Source organism: Ranitomeya variabilis, chromosome 6, assembly GCF_051348905.1.
Source record: "Ranitomeya variabilis isolate aRanVar5 chromosome 6, aRanVar5.hap1, whole genome shotgun sequence".
NCBI classification, from domain to species: Eukaryota; Metazoa; Chordata; class Amphibia; order Anura; family Dendrobatidae; genus Ranitomeya; species Ranitomeya variabilis.
In genome coordinates, this window is record NC_135237.1 from 367,781,884 (window position 1) to 367,794,723 (window position 12,840).

Consider the following 12,840-nt stretch of genomic DNA (forward strand, 5'->3'; position numbering starts at 1 on the left):
GCAGCCTGGTGAACCGTATTCTGGACTGAGGACCCAGAGATCTTCAGTAAAGAGGTAAAGAGACTGCAACCTGGTGTCCTCGTTATTTACTGCACCACCACCACTGTCATTTACACGTATTATAGACTGTGCGCCCCACGGCAGGGTCACGGACCGGGGCCTAGCCGCCGTGACAACCCCAGAGCAGAGACTCCGAGGCCCGGTACCGGGTCACCCCTCGGCCCTGCGGCGGTGGGGGCGCTACAACTTGGCGTCACGAACAGGATCTACTTAAGCCTGAAGAATCAGGTCATGTGTGCCTTGGAACTGTGATTTGTTGCGCTTGGACTGTACTTTATTGCAAAGACTGTGCTGCGCCATTTACCGCCAAAATCCGCCGCCATTGCAGTGCTGAAGAGAGGAGGGGCGTGAAGTAGGCGTAGACAAGCTGGAGAGCGCGAACAGCAATGGCCGCCCAGTCTAAGTATTTCTATGTCCTGAGGACGTGCCCGTCAACCGCCGAGGTCCGCCTCCTGATCCTGGTTGGAGGGTGGAGACCATGGGGACGGGGCCGCCCTCGAAAGAGACCGTGGGAAGAGGACATTGGAGAGAAGGCAAAGATGGCGACACCAGGAACTCCGCGTGGGACTGACCCGATCCGGCCTGAGGCTGCGCAACCCGACACAGCCCCAGAAGCGCCGACGCTGCGGGGTCTGACCCTTACGGAACCACCAATGGGCTGACCCCCTTTGCCGCTGTCTGAGGAGTGTGTGGCTGCAGCCGAGGCCCGACAGCTAGCCCGCCGGCTGGAGGCTGATGCCCGCGTGCTTACTCGGCTAGGCCAGCCCACGGAGATCCGTTTGTCCCCAGTGTCCCCTGTTCCCTCCCGCCTGGCCGCGGCTGGAGGTACGCTACAGATGCCGGACCTGAAGATCTTGCCGGACGCCGAACATCTACGGCGTCTGATGGCAGCATGGCGGAGCCAGCCCCAGCCTGCAGCATCGATTGACTTGGTCAGAGCTCCGGAGATCCCGCTGTCCCACTGGGGTGTAGTGGTCTCCTTCAACCCCCGATATGGGTGCGGGGTTATCCAGGAAATCGGGGAGCCGCTACAAATTCACGTGGATCGGGAGGAGGTGGAGCCCTGCAGCGGAAGATTCCCCCGCGACCTGGAGCCAGGTGATGCGGTGACTTACACCAGATGGAGGAGGGCTACGGGAGAGGCTGGCTGGATGGCGCGAGGCGTGCAGCGATGCATTGCCCTCCAGGCTGCTGCCGGAACACCGGAAGAAGATGATCCCGTGGGGAAAGCAGCAGAGCCCGGCCCCGCGGAACCGCGAGAAGCCCGGCCTCGCCGTGCCCCGGAGGAACGTGTGCACCTGCCAGCGAGAAGGGCCTCCCGGCGAGGGATTTTATCGCTGCTGGGACCGGAACCGCTTCCTGGCTCACCAGTGCGATCCGTTGGCCTGGTGAGGCCAGATCGGAGACCACCACAGTAAGATTTTACTGTTCTTTCTTACTTGTAAATAGTTACTGTTTTACTGCTTTTATGTTGCTGCTAAACCCGTTCAGGGTAAACTCTTAAAGGGATCCCTATTGTTTTTGGTTATTTTCTATTTTTTCTACGTTATTTAAAAACTGCTGAAATCATGAACAGTGCATGATCCGAACTTCTTGTATATAGTTTGCACCTTATTAAAGGCGCTCCCTACTGGTTTTACTTCAAAAAGGACTCTTTGCGAAGATACCGCACTGGAACCTTTGCTGAGTATGGACTGGTAGCTTGAGAAGAAACGCTACCTCATAGAGACTTGGTCCCCTCTTAAAGGGGATGTTCATTTGTTATGCTTAAACTGTGATATTGCTTAAGATAGGAAGCAATAATGTCTTGACCAAAGAAAGAGATGATAATGCTTATATGAGAAAAGTTATATGTGTTTTATTAGTTAAATGTGAAGAAATACTGATGATGTGCTCTGAGAAGTAAAAGGTGAAAGATAGAAGAAGGATGCAGTGGACCCGTAGGGATAGACGTGGTGTCCAGCATGCAAGAAAGAAAGATAATGAGAAGGCTTAATGTTCAGAAGAAAATGCTTGATAATGTTGATAGATAGTTAGGATAGAAGGTAAACCCTGAATCCTCATAGGAGTCATGTAGAGATGACTTAGTGCTCTTAAACTGAAAGTAATGTTATGTTCTATACTGTGTATAGTAGTTGAAATGGCAGTAGGCCCTGGCTGAACGGGGCGGTCCTGTAACAGAAAGGAGAGGCAGTAGGTCTGGTGCCGATAGGACAGGCGGTCCTGCAGATTTAAAGAAGGAGAACGAAAAAGTTAAAATACCTTATAATGTGATTATAGGAAGGTCTTTAGTGGATTAAGAGTGTATGTCCTTAAAGGCAAAGTTAAATTATTGTTCAACAATTTTTGCACTTAGTAGAATACCCGGTTGGGTAAGAAAAGTTAATTATAGCATGTTGCTATGATATTTAACCATGTTTGTAACGTTCAAGTGTCCTCACCTCCCATAAAGGGAAGCCTGTTCAAGTATACTTATCGTTATTGCACTCAACAAAATTGTATGTCTTTTTGCTAACTTGTATTGTTGTTTTCTTCCCAGTCCCGGAGTACTGTGTTTAACCAGGGGGGAGTGCAGCGCCCCAGAGTCCTGGTCGTTGCAGTACTGTGGCGCCGCCACTATGGGGAGCTACGGTGCGTCCGATGGCACTGAAGGAGTTCATCTGAGCAGGTATCACAGACACCAATACATTTCACAGCTGGGCCTCCGGGGGGAGCTAAGGGTGCTATTCATTAGGCCACTCCCCACCATAGTGGGTAAACTGGGGGTCAGACAGGAAGTTAGATCAGAAAGCTGACTGGATTGGACGAAGCAACACCTGGTGGCAGAGGGTGTTGTGGAGGAAGAGACAGTAGGGTCTCTGTCAGGGGTGGGATCCTGACAGAGGCTTGGCATTGGAAAGAACGTAACGGGTCCGCGCCTGCTCCGGGAAGCGGCGGTGCCCAAGAAAGGACTAGAAGCGAGATAGATTGTGCTGAGTGAGAAACGAGATCAAGCGATAGGAGAATACCAGTAGGGGTCGTGCTGTAAGACCGGAGCAACACCCTACTGAGGTGCACTACCGGTGGCCGGAACGCCGAGGGAGTATCATAACATTCAGCTTCAAGCAATACTCTAAACAGCGGCAGGACAGTCAGTCTAAGGCGGGCTGTCTCACACAAATCACCTATGAAGTCTTGGGGGGCACCTTGTGGAGAGGGGCGACTCTAGGGTCCCGGAAGAGCTCCGAGCCTACCCGTCAAACGGGTGCCGTCCCAACCAGAACAACAGGGAGGGACGGAGGATTAGAAGAACATCATTTAATCGAGTTGTGAGGGAACTTAAGAAACAGACACAACGGTTGTGGGGACTTTCTGTAAGCACAGCAGGGGAGGACCGCAACACATAGCGCTAGAAGGAAGGCACCGATTTCCACCTGTGAAGTGAGCTCTAGAGGTGCCATCGGACCGGGCGGACTTGCGCAGCCTGGTGAACCGTATTCTGGACTGAGGACCCAGAGATCTTCAGTAAAGAGGTAAAGAGACTGCAACCTGGTGTCCTCGTTATTTACTGCACCACCACCACTGTCATTTACACGTATTATAGACTGTGCGCCCCACGGCAGGGTCACGGACCGGGGCCTAGCCGCCGTGACAACCCCAGAGCAGAGACTCCGAGGCACGGTACCGGGTCACCCCTCGGCCCTGCGGCGGTGGGGGCGCTACAACTTGGCGTCACGAACAGGATCTACTTAAGCCTGAAGAATCAGGTCATGTGTGCCTTGGAACTGTGATTTGTTGCGCTTGGACTGTACTTTATTGCAAAGACTGTGCTGCGCCATTTACCGCCAAAATCCGCCGCCATTGCAGCGCTGAAGAGAGGAAGGGCGTGAAGTAGGCGTAGACAAGCTGGAGAGCGCGAACAGCAATGGCCGCCCAGTCTAAGTATTTCTGTGTCCTGAGGACGTGCCCGTCAACCGCCGAGGTCCGCCTCCTGATCCTGGTTGGAGGGTGGAGACCATGGGGACGGGGCCGCCCACGAAAGAGACCGCGGGAAGAGGACATTGGAGAGAAGGCAAAGATGGCGACACCAGGAACCCCGCGTGGGACTGACCCGATCCGGCCTGAGGCTGCGCAACCCGACACAGCCCCAGAAGCGCCGACGCTGCGGGGTCTGACCCTTACGGAACCACCAATGGGCCGACCCCCTTTGCCGCTGTCTGAGGAGTGTGTGGCTGCAGCCGAGGCCCGACAGCTAGCCCGCCGGCTGGAGGCTGATGCCCGCGTGCTTACTCGGCTAGGCCAGCCCACGGAGATCCGTTTGTCCCCAGTGTCCCCTGTTCCCTCCCGCCTGGCCGCGGCTGGAGGTACGCTACAGATGCCGGACCTGAAGATCTTGCCGGACGCCGAACATCTACGGCGTCTGATGGCAGCATGGCGGAGCCAGCCCCAGCCTGCAGCATCGATTGACTTGGTCAGAGCTCCGGAGATCCCGCTGTCCCACTGGGGTGTAGTGGTCTCCTTCAACCCCCGATATGGGCGCGGGGTTATCCAGGAAATCGGGGAGCCGCTACAAATTCACGTGGATCGGGAGGAGGTGGAGCCCTGCAGCGGAAGATTCCCCCGCGACCTGGAGCCAGGTGATGCGGTGACTTACACCAGATGGAGGAGGGCTACGGGAGAGGCTGGCTGGATGGCGCGAGGCGTGCAGCGATGCATTGCCCTCCAGGCTGCTGCCGGAACACCAGAAGAAGATGATCCCGTGGGGAAAGCAGCAGAGCCCGGCCCCGCGGAACCGCGAGAAGCCCGGCCTCGCCGTGCCCCGGAGGAACGTGTGCACCTGCCAGCGAGAAGGGCCTCCCGGCGAGGGATTTTATCACTGCTGGGACCGGAACCGCTTCCTGGCTCACCAGTGCGATCCGTTGGCCTGGTGAGGCCAGATCGGAGACCACCACAGTAAGATTTTACTGTTCTTTCTTACTTGTAAATAGTTACTGTTTTACTGCTTTTATGTTGCTGCTAAACCCGTTCAGGGTAAACTCTTAAAGGGATCCCTTTGTTGACCCGGGATCCCTATTGTTTTTGGTTATTTTCTATTTTTTCTACGTTATTTAAAAACTGCTGAAATCATGAACAGTGCATGATCCGAACTTCTTGTATATAGTTTGCACCTTATTAAAGGCGCTCCCTACTGGTTTTACTTCAAAAAGGACTCTTTGCGAAGATACCGCACTGGAACCTTTGCTGAGTATGGACTGGTAGCTTGAGAAGAAACGCTACCTCATAGAGACTTGGTCCCCTCTTAAAGGGGATGTTCATTTGTTATGCTTAAACTGTGATATTGCTTAAGATAGGAAGCAATAATGTCTTGACCAAAGAAAGAGATGATAATGCTTATATGAGAAAATTTATATGTGTTTTATTAGTTAAATGTGAAGAAATACTGATGATGTGCTCTGAGAAGTAAAAGGTGAAAGATAGAAGAAGGATGCAGTGGACCCGTAGGGATAGACGTGGTGTCCAGCATGCAAGAAAGAAAGATAATGAGAAGGCTTAATGTTCAGAAGAAAATGCTTGATAATGTTGATAGATAGTTAGGATAGAAGGTAAACCCTGAGTCCTCATAGGAGTCATGTAGAGATGACTTAGTGCTCTTAAACTGAAAGTAATGTTATGTTCTATACTGTGTATAGTAGTTGAAAAGGCAGTAGGCCCTGGCTGAACGGGGCGGTCCTGTAACAGAAAGGAGAGGCAGTAGGTCTGGTGCCGATAGGACAGGTGGTCCTGCAGATTTAAAGAAGGAGAACGAAAAAGTTAAAATACCTTATAATGTGATTATAGGAAGGTCTTTAGTGGATTAAGAGTGTATGTCCTTAAAGGCAAAGTTAAATTATTGTTCAACAATTTTTGCACTTAGTAGAATACCCGGTTGGGTAAGAAAAGTTAATTATAGCATGTTGCTATGATATTTAACCATGTTTGTAACGTTCAAGTGTCCTCACCTCCCATAAAGGGAAGCCTGTTCAAGTATACTTATCGTTATTGCACTCAACAAAATTGTATGTCTTTTTGCTAACTTGTATTGTTGTTTTCTTCCCAGTCCCGGAGTACTGTGTTTAACCAGGGGGGAGTGCAGCGCCCCAGAGTCCTGGTCGTTGCAGTACTGTGGCGCCGCCACTATGGGGAGCTACGGTGCGTCCGATGGCACTGAAGGAGTTCATCTGAGCAGGTATCACAGACACCAATACATTTCACAGCTGGGCCTCCGGGGGGAGCTAAGGGTGCTATTCATTAGGCCACTCCCCACCATAGTGGGTAAACTGGGGGTCAGGCAGGAAGTTAGATCAGAAAGCTGACTGGATTGGACGAAGCAACACCTGGTGGCAGAGGGTGTTGTGGAGGAAGAGACAGTAGGGTCTCTGTCAGGGGTGGGATCCTGACAGAGGCTTGGCATTGGAAAGAACGTAACGGGTCCGCGCCTGCTCCGGGAAGCGGCGGTGCCCAAGAAAGGACTAGAAGCGAGATAGATTGTGCTGAGTGAGAAACGAGATCAAGCGATAGGAGAATACCAGTAGGGGTCGTGCTGTAAGACCGGAGCAACACCCTACTGAGGCGCACTACCGGTGGCCGGAACGCCGAGGGAGTATCATAACATTCAGCTTCAAGCAATACTCTAAACAGCGGCAGGACAGTCAGTCTAAGGCGGGCTGTCTCACACAAATCACCTATGAAGTCTTGGGGGGCACCTTGTGGAGAGGGGCGACTCTAGGGTCCCGGAAGAGCTCCGAGCCTACCCGTCAAACGGGTGCCGTCCCAATCAGAACAACAGGGAGGGACGGAGGATTAGGAGAACATCATTTAATCGAGTTGTGAGGGAACTTAAGAAACAGACACAACGGTTGTGGTGACTTTCCGTAAGCACAGCAGGGGAGGACCGCAACACATAGCGCTAGAAGGAAGGCACCGATTTCCACCTGTGAAGTGAGCTCTAGAGGTGCCATCGGACCGGCCGGACTTGCGCAGCCTGGTGAACCGTATTCTGGACTGAGGACCCAGAGATCTTCAGTAAAGAGGTAAAGAGACTGCAACCTGGTGTCCTCGTTATTTACTGCACCACCACCACTGTCATTTACACGTATTATAGACTGTGCGCCCCACGGCAGGGTCACGGACCGGGGCCTAGCCGCCGTGACAACCCCAGAGCAGAGACTCCGAGGCCCGGTACCGGGTCACCCCTCGGCCCTGCGGCGGTGGGGGCGCTACATACTATTATTGTGAACAGTTAACCAAGTTGAAGATGAAATGATCTCTAAAAAGCCTAAAGTTAAAGATCAAAATATTGTCATCTTTTACATCTTAAAAATTATTAAAAGGAAAATAAGCATATGCAAAAGTTTTGGTACCCTGTATGGTTAGTACCTAGTAGCACCCTCTTTGTAAGTATCACAGCTTATAAATGCTTTCTGTAGTCAAACAAAAGTCCTTCAATTCTTGTCTGTGAGATTCCTGGGTCGTCTTGCATGCCCTGCTATTTTGAAGTCTAGCCACAGATTTTCCATGAAGTTCGGATCAGGGAACTGTGAGGGCCATTGTAAAACCTTCAACTTGCACCTTTTGAGGTAGTCTATTGTAGATTTTGATGTGTGTTTAGGATCATTATCCATTTGTAAAAGCCTTCCTCTTTTCAACTTCAGATTTTGACGGATGGTGTTATGTTTGCATCAAGAATTTATTAAAATTATTTCCCGTGAAATGTTCCCCTTGCCATTGTATGAAAAAAGCATGATTGATCCACCCCCATGTTTAATGGTTGGCAAGATGTTCTTTTCCTGAAATTCTGTTCCCTTTTTTTCTCCACACATACCATGGATCATTGTGGCCAAAGAGTTCTATTTTAAGCTCATCACATCACAGGACTTGTGCATCAGGCTTATTTAGATGTTCTTTTGCATACTTCTGATGCTGAATTTTATGGTGAGGGTGAAGGAGAAGTTTTCTTCTGATGACTCTTTCATGATGGCCATATTTATGCAGATGTCTCAGAACAGTAGGACAATGTACCACAATTCTAGAGTCTGCTAAATTTTTCTGAAGGTCTTTCACAGTCAAGCGGGGGTTCTAATTTGCCTCTTCAGCAATCCTATGAACAGCTCATTGAAATTTTGCTTGGTTTTTCAGGACTTATCTTGACCTCCACTATTTCTGTTAACTGCCATTTCTTAATTTCCTTTCGAACTGAGGAAAGGTCAACTTGAAAACGCTTTGCTATCTTCTTATTGCCTTCTCCTTCTGTGTGGACCTCCACCATTTTCATTTTCAAAGTGCTATGAAGGTGTTTAGAAGAACCCATGGCTGCTGTTTTTTGCATCACTTGGCCTTTCATAGTGACGATAGTGAACAAGCCATAAACCTAACATGCTAATTAAGGTCTCAAACCTTGGTCAAAGTTATCAGAGCATTCAAATCTCCAAGGGTGCTCAAGCTTAAGGTACCTTCACACTCAGCAACTTTACAACAAGAACGACAACGATCCGTGACGTTGCAGCGTCCTGGTTAGCAATCTCGTTGTGTTTGACACGCAGCAGCGATCTGGATCCCGCTGTGATATCGCTGGTCGGAGCTAGAAGTCCAGAACTTTATTTGGTCGTCAGGTCGGCGTGTATCGTCGTGTTTGACAGCAAAAGCAACGATGTCAGCAATGTTTTACATGGAGCTAAAGACCTGTGAGAACGATAAGTGAGTCACCGTTACGTCACAGGATCGCTCCTGCATCGTTCTGGAGCTGCTGTGTTTGACGTCTCTACAGCGACCTAAACAGCGACGCTGCAGCGATCGGCTCGTTGTCTATATCGCTGCAGCGTCGCTAAGTGTGACGGTACCTTTAGTGAACTGTTTGTTTTACCTTTTTCAAGGAGAGCTGATAATATTCCAAGAATAGACTATTAGGCTGCCATCACACTAGCAGTATTTGGTCAGTATTTTACATCAGTATTTTTAAGCCAAAACCAGGAGTGGGTGACAAATGCAGAAGTGGTGCATATGTTTCTATTATACTTTTCCTCTATTTGTTCCACTCCTGGTTTTGGCTTACACATACTGATGTAAAATACTGACCAAATACTGCTAGTGTGACGGCAGCCTTAGAGAATTCAGGATCAATTTTAACTTAAATCATGCAGATATTCTCTATGCTTATGTTCATGCTAGTCATGATTTTCACTACTATCAGAGTAATTATGATAACAGTAATGATCATAACAGATCCCCATAGATACATATTGTGTTTGTCAGGAATATATTTATTTTACGTCTGGCTATAGAAGAGGTATGTAAAGAAACCCAACAGAATATAGTAGTGTGTGACAATAGCATAAGGCTTGACTAACAACATGCTTTCATTTCATTTAATTTCAGAGTCTTTTTCTATAGACTTTTGGGTGTTCAAGTGGTCAACACTCTACAGATACACAATTCTGTATGTTGAGAACAACCCTTAAATAAAGAATATCTGCTTTAGCAATATATTCTTTGGTCATGCCTATAGTTATTGCAGTTCCATCAAGGTTGTAACCTTTATAAAATTCTGTATTACATATATAAATAATCTCACTGGCATGTTATTCAACTTATTTATTTTTATATACAGTAGTCACTTTAACCTCTTGAGAGAAAAGAGCTTCATAGGAGGTATTGGAAACTTGCACACCCATTAAAGAATGAATGTGTTTGTTCAATTGTAGAATCCAATAACTGCAGAAAAAGTACAAAAGGTGAAGGACCGATTTATGTCTGCATATGATGTCACTTCAGATGGACGCCTTCAGATACAAGAAGTAAGTGTGAAAGAGCTGTGCAGTTCTCGGGTAGTATTAGTATAACTTGTCATACTGAAGAACATTGGGCCCATCGGAGGATTTGATTCTGAGGGGCCACCTTTCTCCCCAACTGAAGAGCCCCATAGCAACTGCAAGATTTGCACTATGAACTCTCCTGAAGGAGAAGCCAGGTCCCACCGGAGGATTCTCCGGTTCTCTGGTGGGCCAGTCCAACCATGAGTATAAGTCAAGAAACAAGTATTGAATTCTTATTATACAGGGACATAAAAGAAACCATCAAATGTGAGCTAAATGTATAATAAATAAGTTCACCTATGTGAAACATGGTTTAGCCCCTTACTGACAGGGCCAATTTGCAGCTTAATGACGAGACCACTGTCACTTTATGAGGTTATAACTCTGGAATGCTTTAATTGATCCCACTGACTCTGACATTGTTTTTCCATGACATATTGTACTTCATGTTAGTGGTAAAATTTCTTTGCTATGACTTGCGTTTTCTTTTATGAGAAAAACTGAAATATGGCAAAAATGTTACAATTTTCAAACTTTTAATTTTTATGCCCTTAAATCAGAGATATGTCACACAAAATAGTTAAGAAATAACATTTCCCACATGTCTACTTTACATCAGCACAATTTTGTAAACAATTTTTTTTGTTAGGAAGTTATAAGGGTTAAAAGTTGACCAGCGATTTCTCATTTTTACGACAAAATTTACAAAACCATTTTTTTAGGGACCACATCACATTTGAAGTCACTTTGAGGGGTGTATATGACAGAATATACCCAAAAGTGACACCATTCTAAAAACTGCGCCCCTCAAGGTGCTCAAAACCACATTCAAGAAGTTAATTAACCATTTATGTGCTTCACAGGAACTGAAGCAATGTGGAAGGAAAAATTAACTTTAAACTTTTTTCACAAAGATTTTATTTCAGAACCAATTCTTTTATTTTCACAAATGTAAAAAGAGAAAATGAAACTTTGTTGTGCAATTTCTCCTCAATACGCAAATACCCCATATGTGGGGGTAAACTACTGTTTGGGCGCACAGCAGAGCTCGGAAGGCAAGGAGCATGGTTTGACTATTTCAATGCAGAATTGGCTGGAATTAAGATCAAATGCCATGTCGCGTTTGGAGACACCCTAATATGCCTGAACAGTTGAAATCCCCAACAATTGACACCATTTTGTAAACTAGACCCCCCCAAGGAACTTATATAGATGTGTGGTGAGCACTTTGAACACCCAAGTGCTTCTCAGCAATTTATAACGTAGAGCCATGAAAAAAAAAAAAAATAATAATATTTTTTCCACAAAAATGATCTTTTTGCCCCCAAACTTTTATTTTCCCAAGGGTAACAGGAGAAATTAGACCCCAAAGTTGTTGCGCAATTTGTCCTGAATACGCCGATATCCCATATGTGAGGGTAAGCCACTGTTTGGGCGCATGGCATAGCTCTGAAGGGAAAGAGCGCCGTTTCACTTTTTCAATGTAGAATTAGCTGGAATTGAGTTCGGACGCCATGTCGCGTTTGGAGAGCCCCTGATGTGCCTAAACAGGGGAAACCCCTAAAAGTTACCCTGTTTTGGAAACTAGATCACACAAGGAACTCATCTAGATGTGTGGTGAACACTTTGAACCCAGAATTGTTTCACTAAAATGTATAATGTAGAGCTGTGAAAATAAAAATATTTTTTTTTCCGGAAAAATGATATTTAAGTCTGCAACTTTTTATTTTCCCAAGGGTATCCGGAGAAATTGGACCCCAAACATTGTTGTGCAATTTGTCCTGAGTATGCTGATGCCCTATATGTGGGGGGGAACCACTGTTTGGGTGCATGGCAGAGCTTGGAAGGGAAGGAGCGCCGTTTTGGAATGCAGACTTTGATGGAATGGTCTGCCGGTGTCATGTTGCATTTGCAGAGCCCCTGATGTGCCTAAACAGTAGAACCCCCCACAAGTGACCCTATTTAAGAAACTAGACCCCCAAGGAATGTATCTAGATGTGTTGTGAGAACTTTGAACCCCCAAGTGTTTCACTAAAGTTTATAACGCAGAGCCGTGAAAATAAAAAATATATTTTTTTCCATACAAATGAATTTTAGCCCCCATTTTTTAATTTTCACAAGGGTAACAGGAAAAATTGGACCCCAAAAGTTGTTGTTCAATTTGTCCTGAGGACGCCAATACCCCATATGTGGGGGTAAACCACTGTTTGGACACACGGCAGAGCTCAGAAGGGAAGGAGCACCATTTGACTTTTTCAACGCAGAATTGCCTGCAATTGAGATTGGACGCCATGTCGCGTGTGGAGAGCCCCTGATGTGCCTAAACAGTGGAAACCCCCAATTCTAACTCCAGCACTAACCCCAACACACCTCTAACCCTAATCCCAGCCCTAACCATAACCCTAACCCCAACACACCCCTAACCATAACCCTAACCACAAACCTAACCCTGACACACCCCTAACCCTAATCCCAGCCCTAACCCTAATCCCAACCCTAACCCTAATCCCAACCATAAATGTAATCCAAACCCTAACCCCAACTCTAGCCCCAACCTTAACCCTAACTTTAGCCCCAACCCTAGCCCTAACCTTAACTTTAGCCCAAACCCTAACTCTAACTTTAGCCCCAACCCTAACCCTAACTTTAGCCCCAACCCTAACCCTAATTTTAGCCCAACTCACTTTAGCCCAACTCTAACCCTAATGGGAAAATGAAAATAAATACTTTATTTTATTATTTTTCCCTAGCTCAGGGGAAGATAAAGGGGGGTTGATTTACTATTTAAAATTTACTATTTTTAATTTTGATCACTGTGATAGGGTTTATCACAGTGATCAAAATGAACCAATAGGAAAAATCTCCAATCGTTGCCAAGTGCCAGCCGGCAGATCTCGGCGGGCGCACTGCGCAGTGCAACTGCCATTTTCTTACCGAAAGAAGATGATGGTGG

General features: G+C 47.2%; 1 protein-coding gene across 1 annotated transcript in view; it reads left to right on the forward strand.

Annotated features, from left to right (window-relative positions):
- The window catches only part of SCGN (secretagogin, EF-hand calcium binding protein), a 95,898-nt gene that overhangs the window by 12,663 nt on the left and 70,395 nt on the right, over positions 1-12,840 (forward strand). Inside the window, exon 3 of the mRNA XM_077270004.1 lies at positions 9,777-9,869. Coding sequence (XP_077126119.1) covers positions 9,777-9,869 — 93 coding nt within the window. The remainder of the gene's footprint in view (positions 1-9,776; positions 9,870-12,840) is intronic.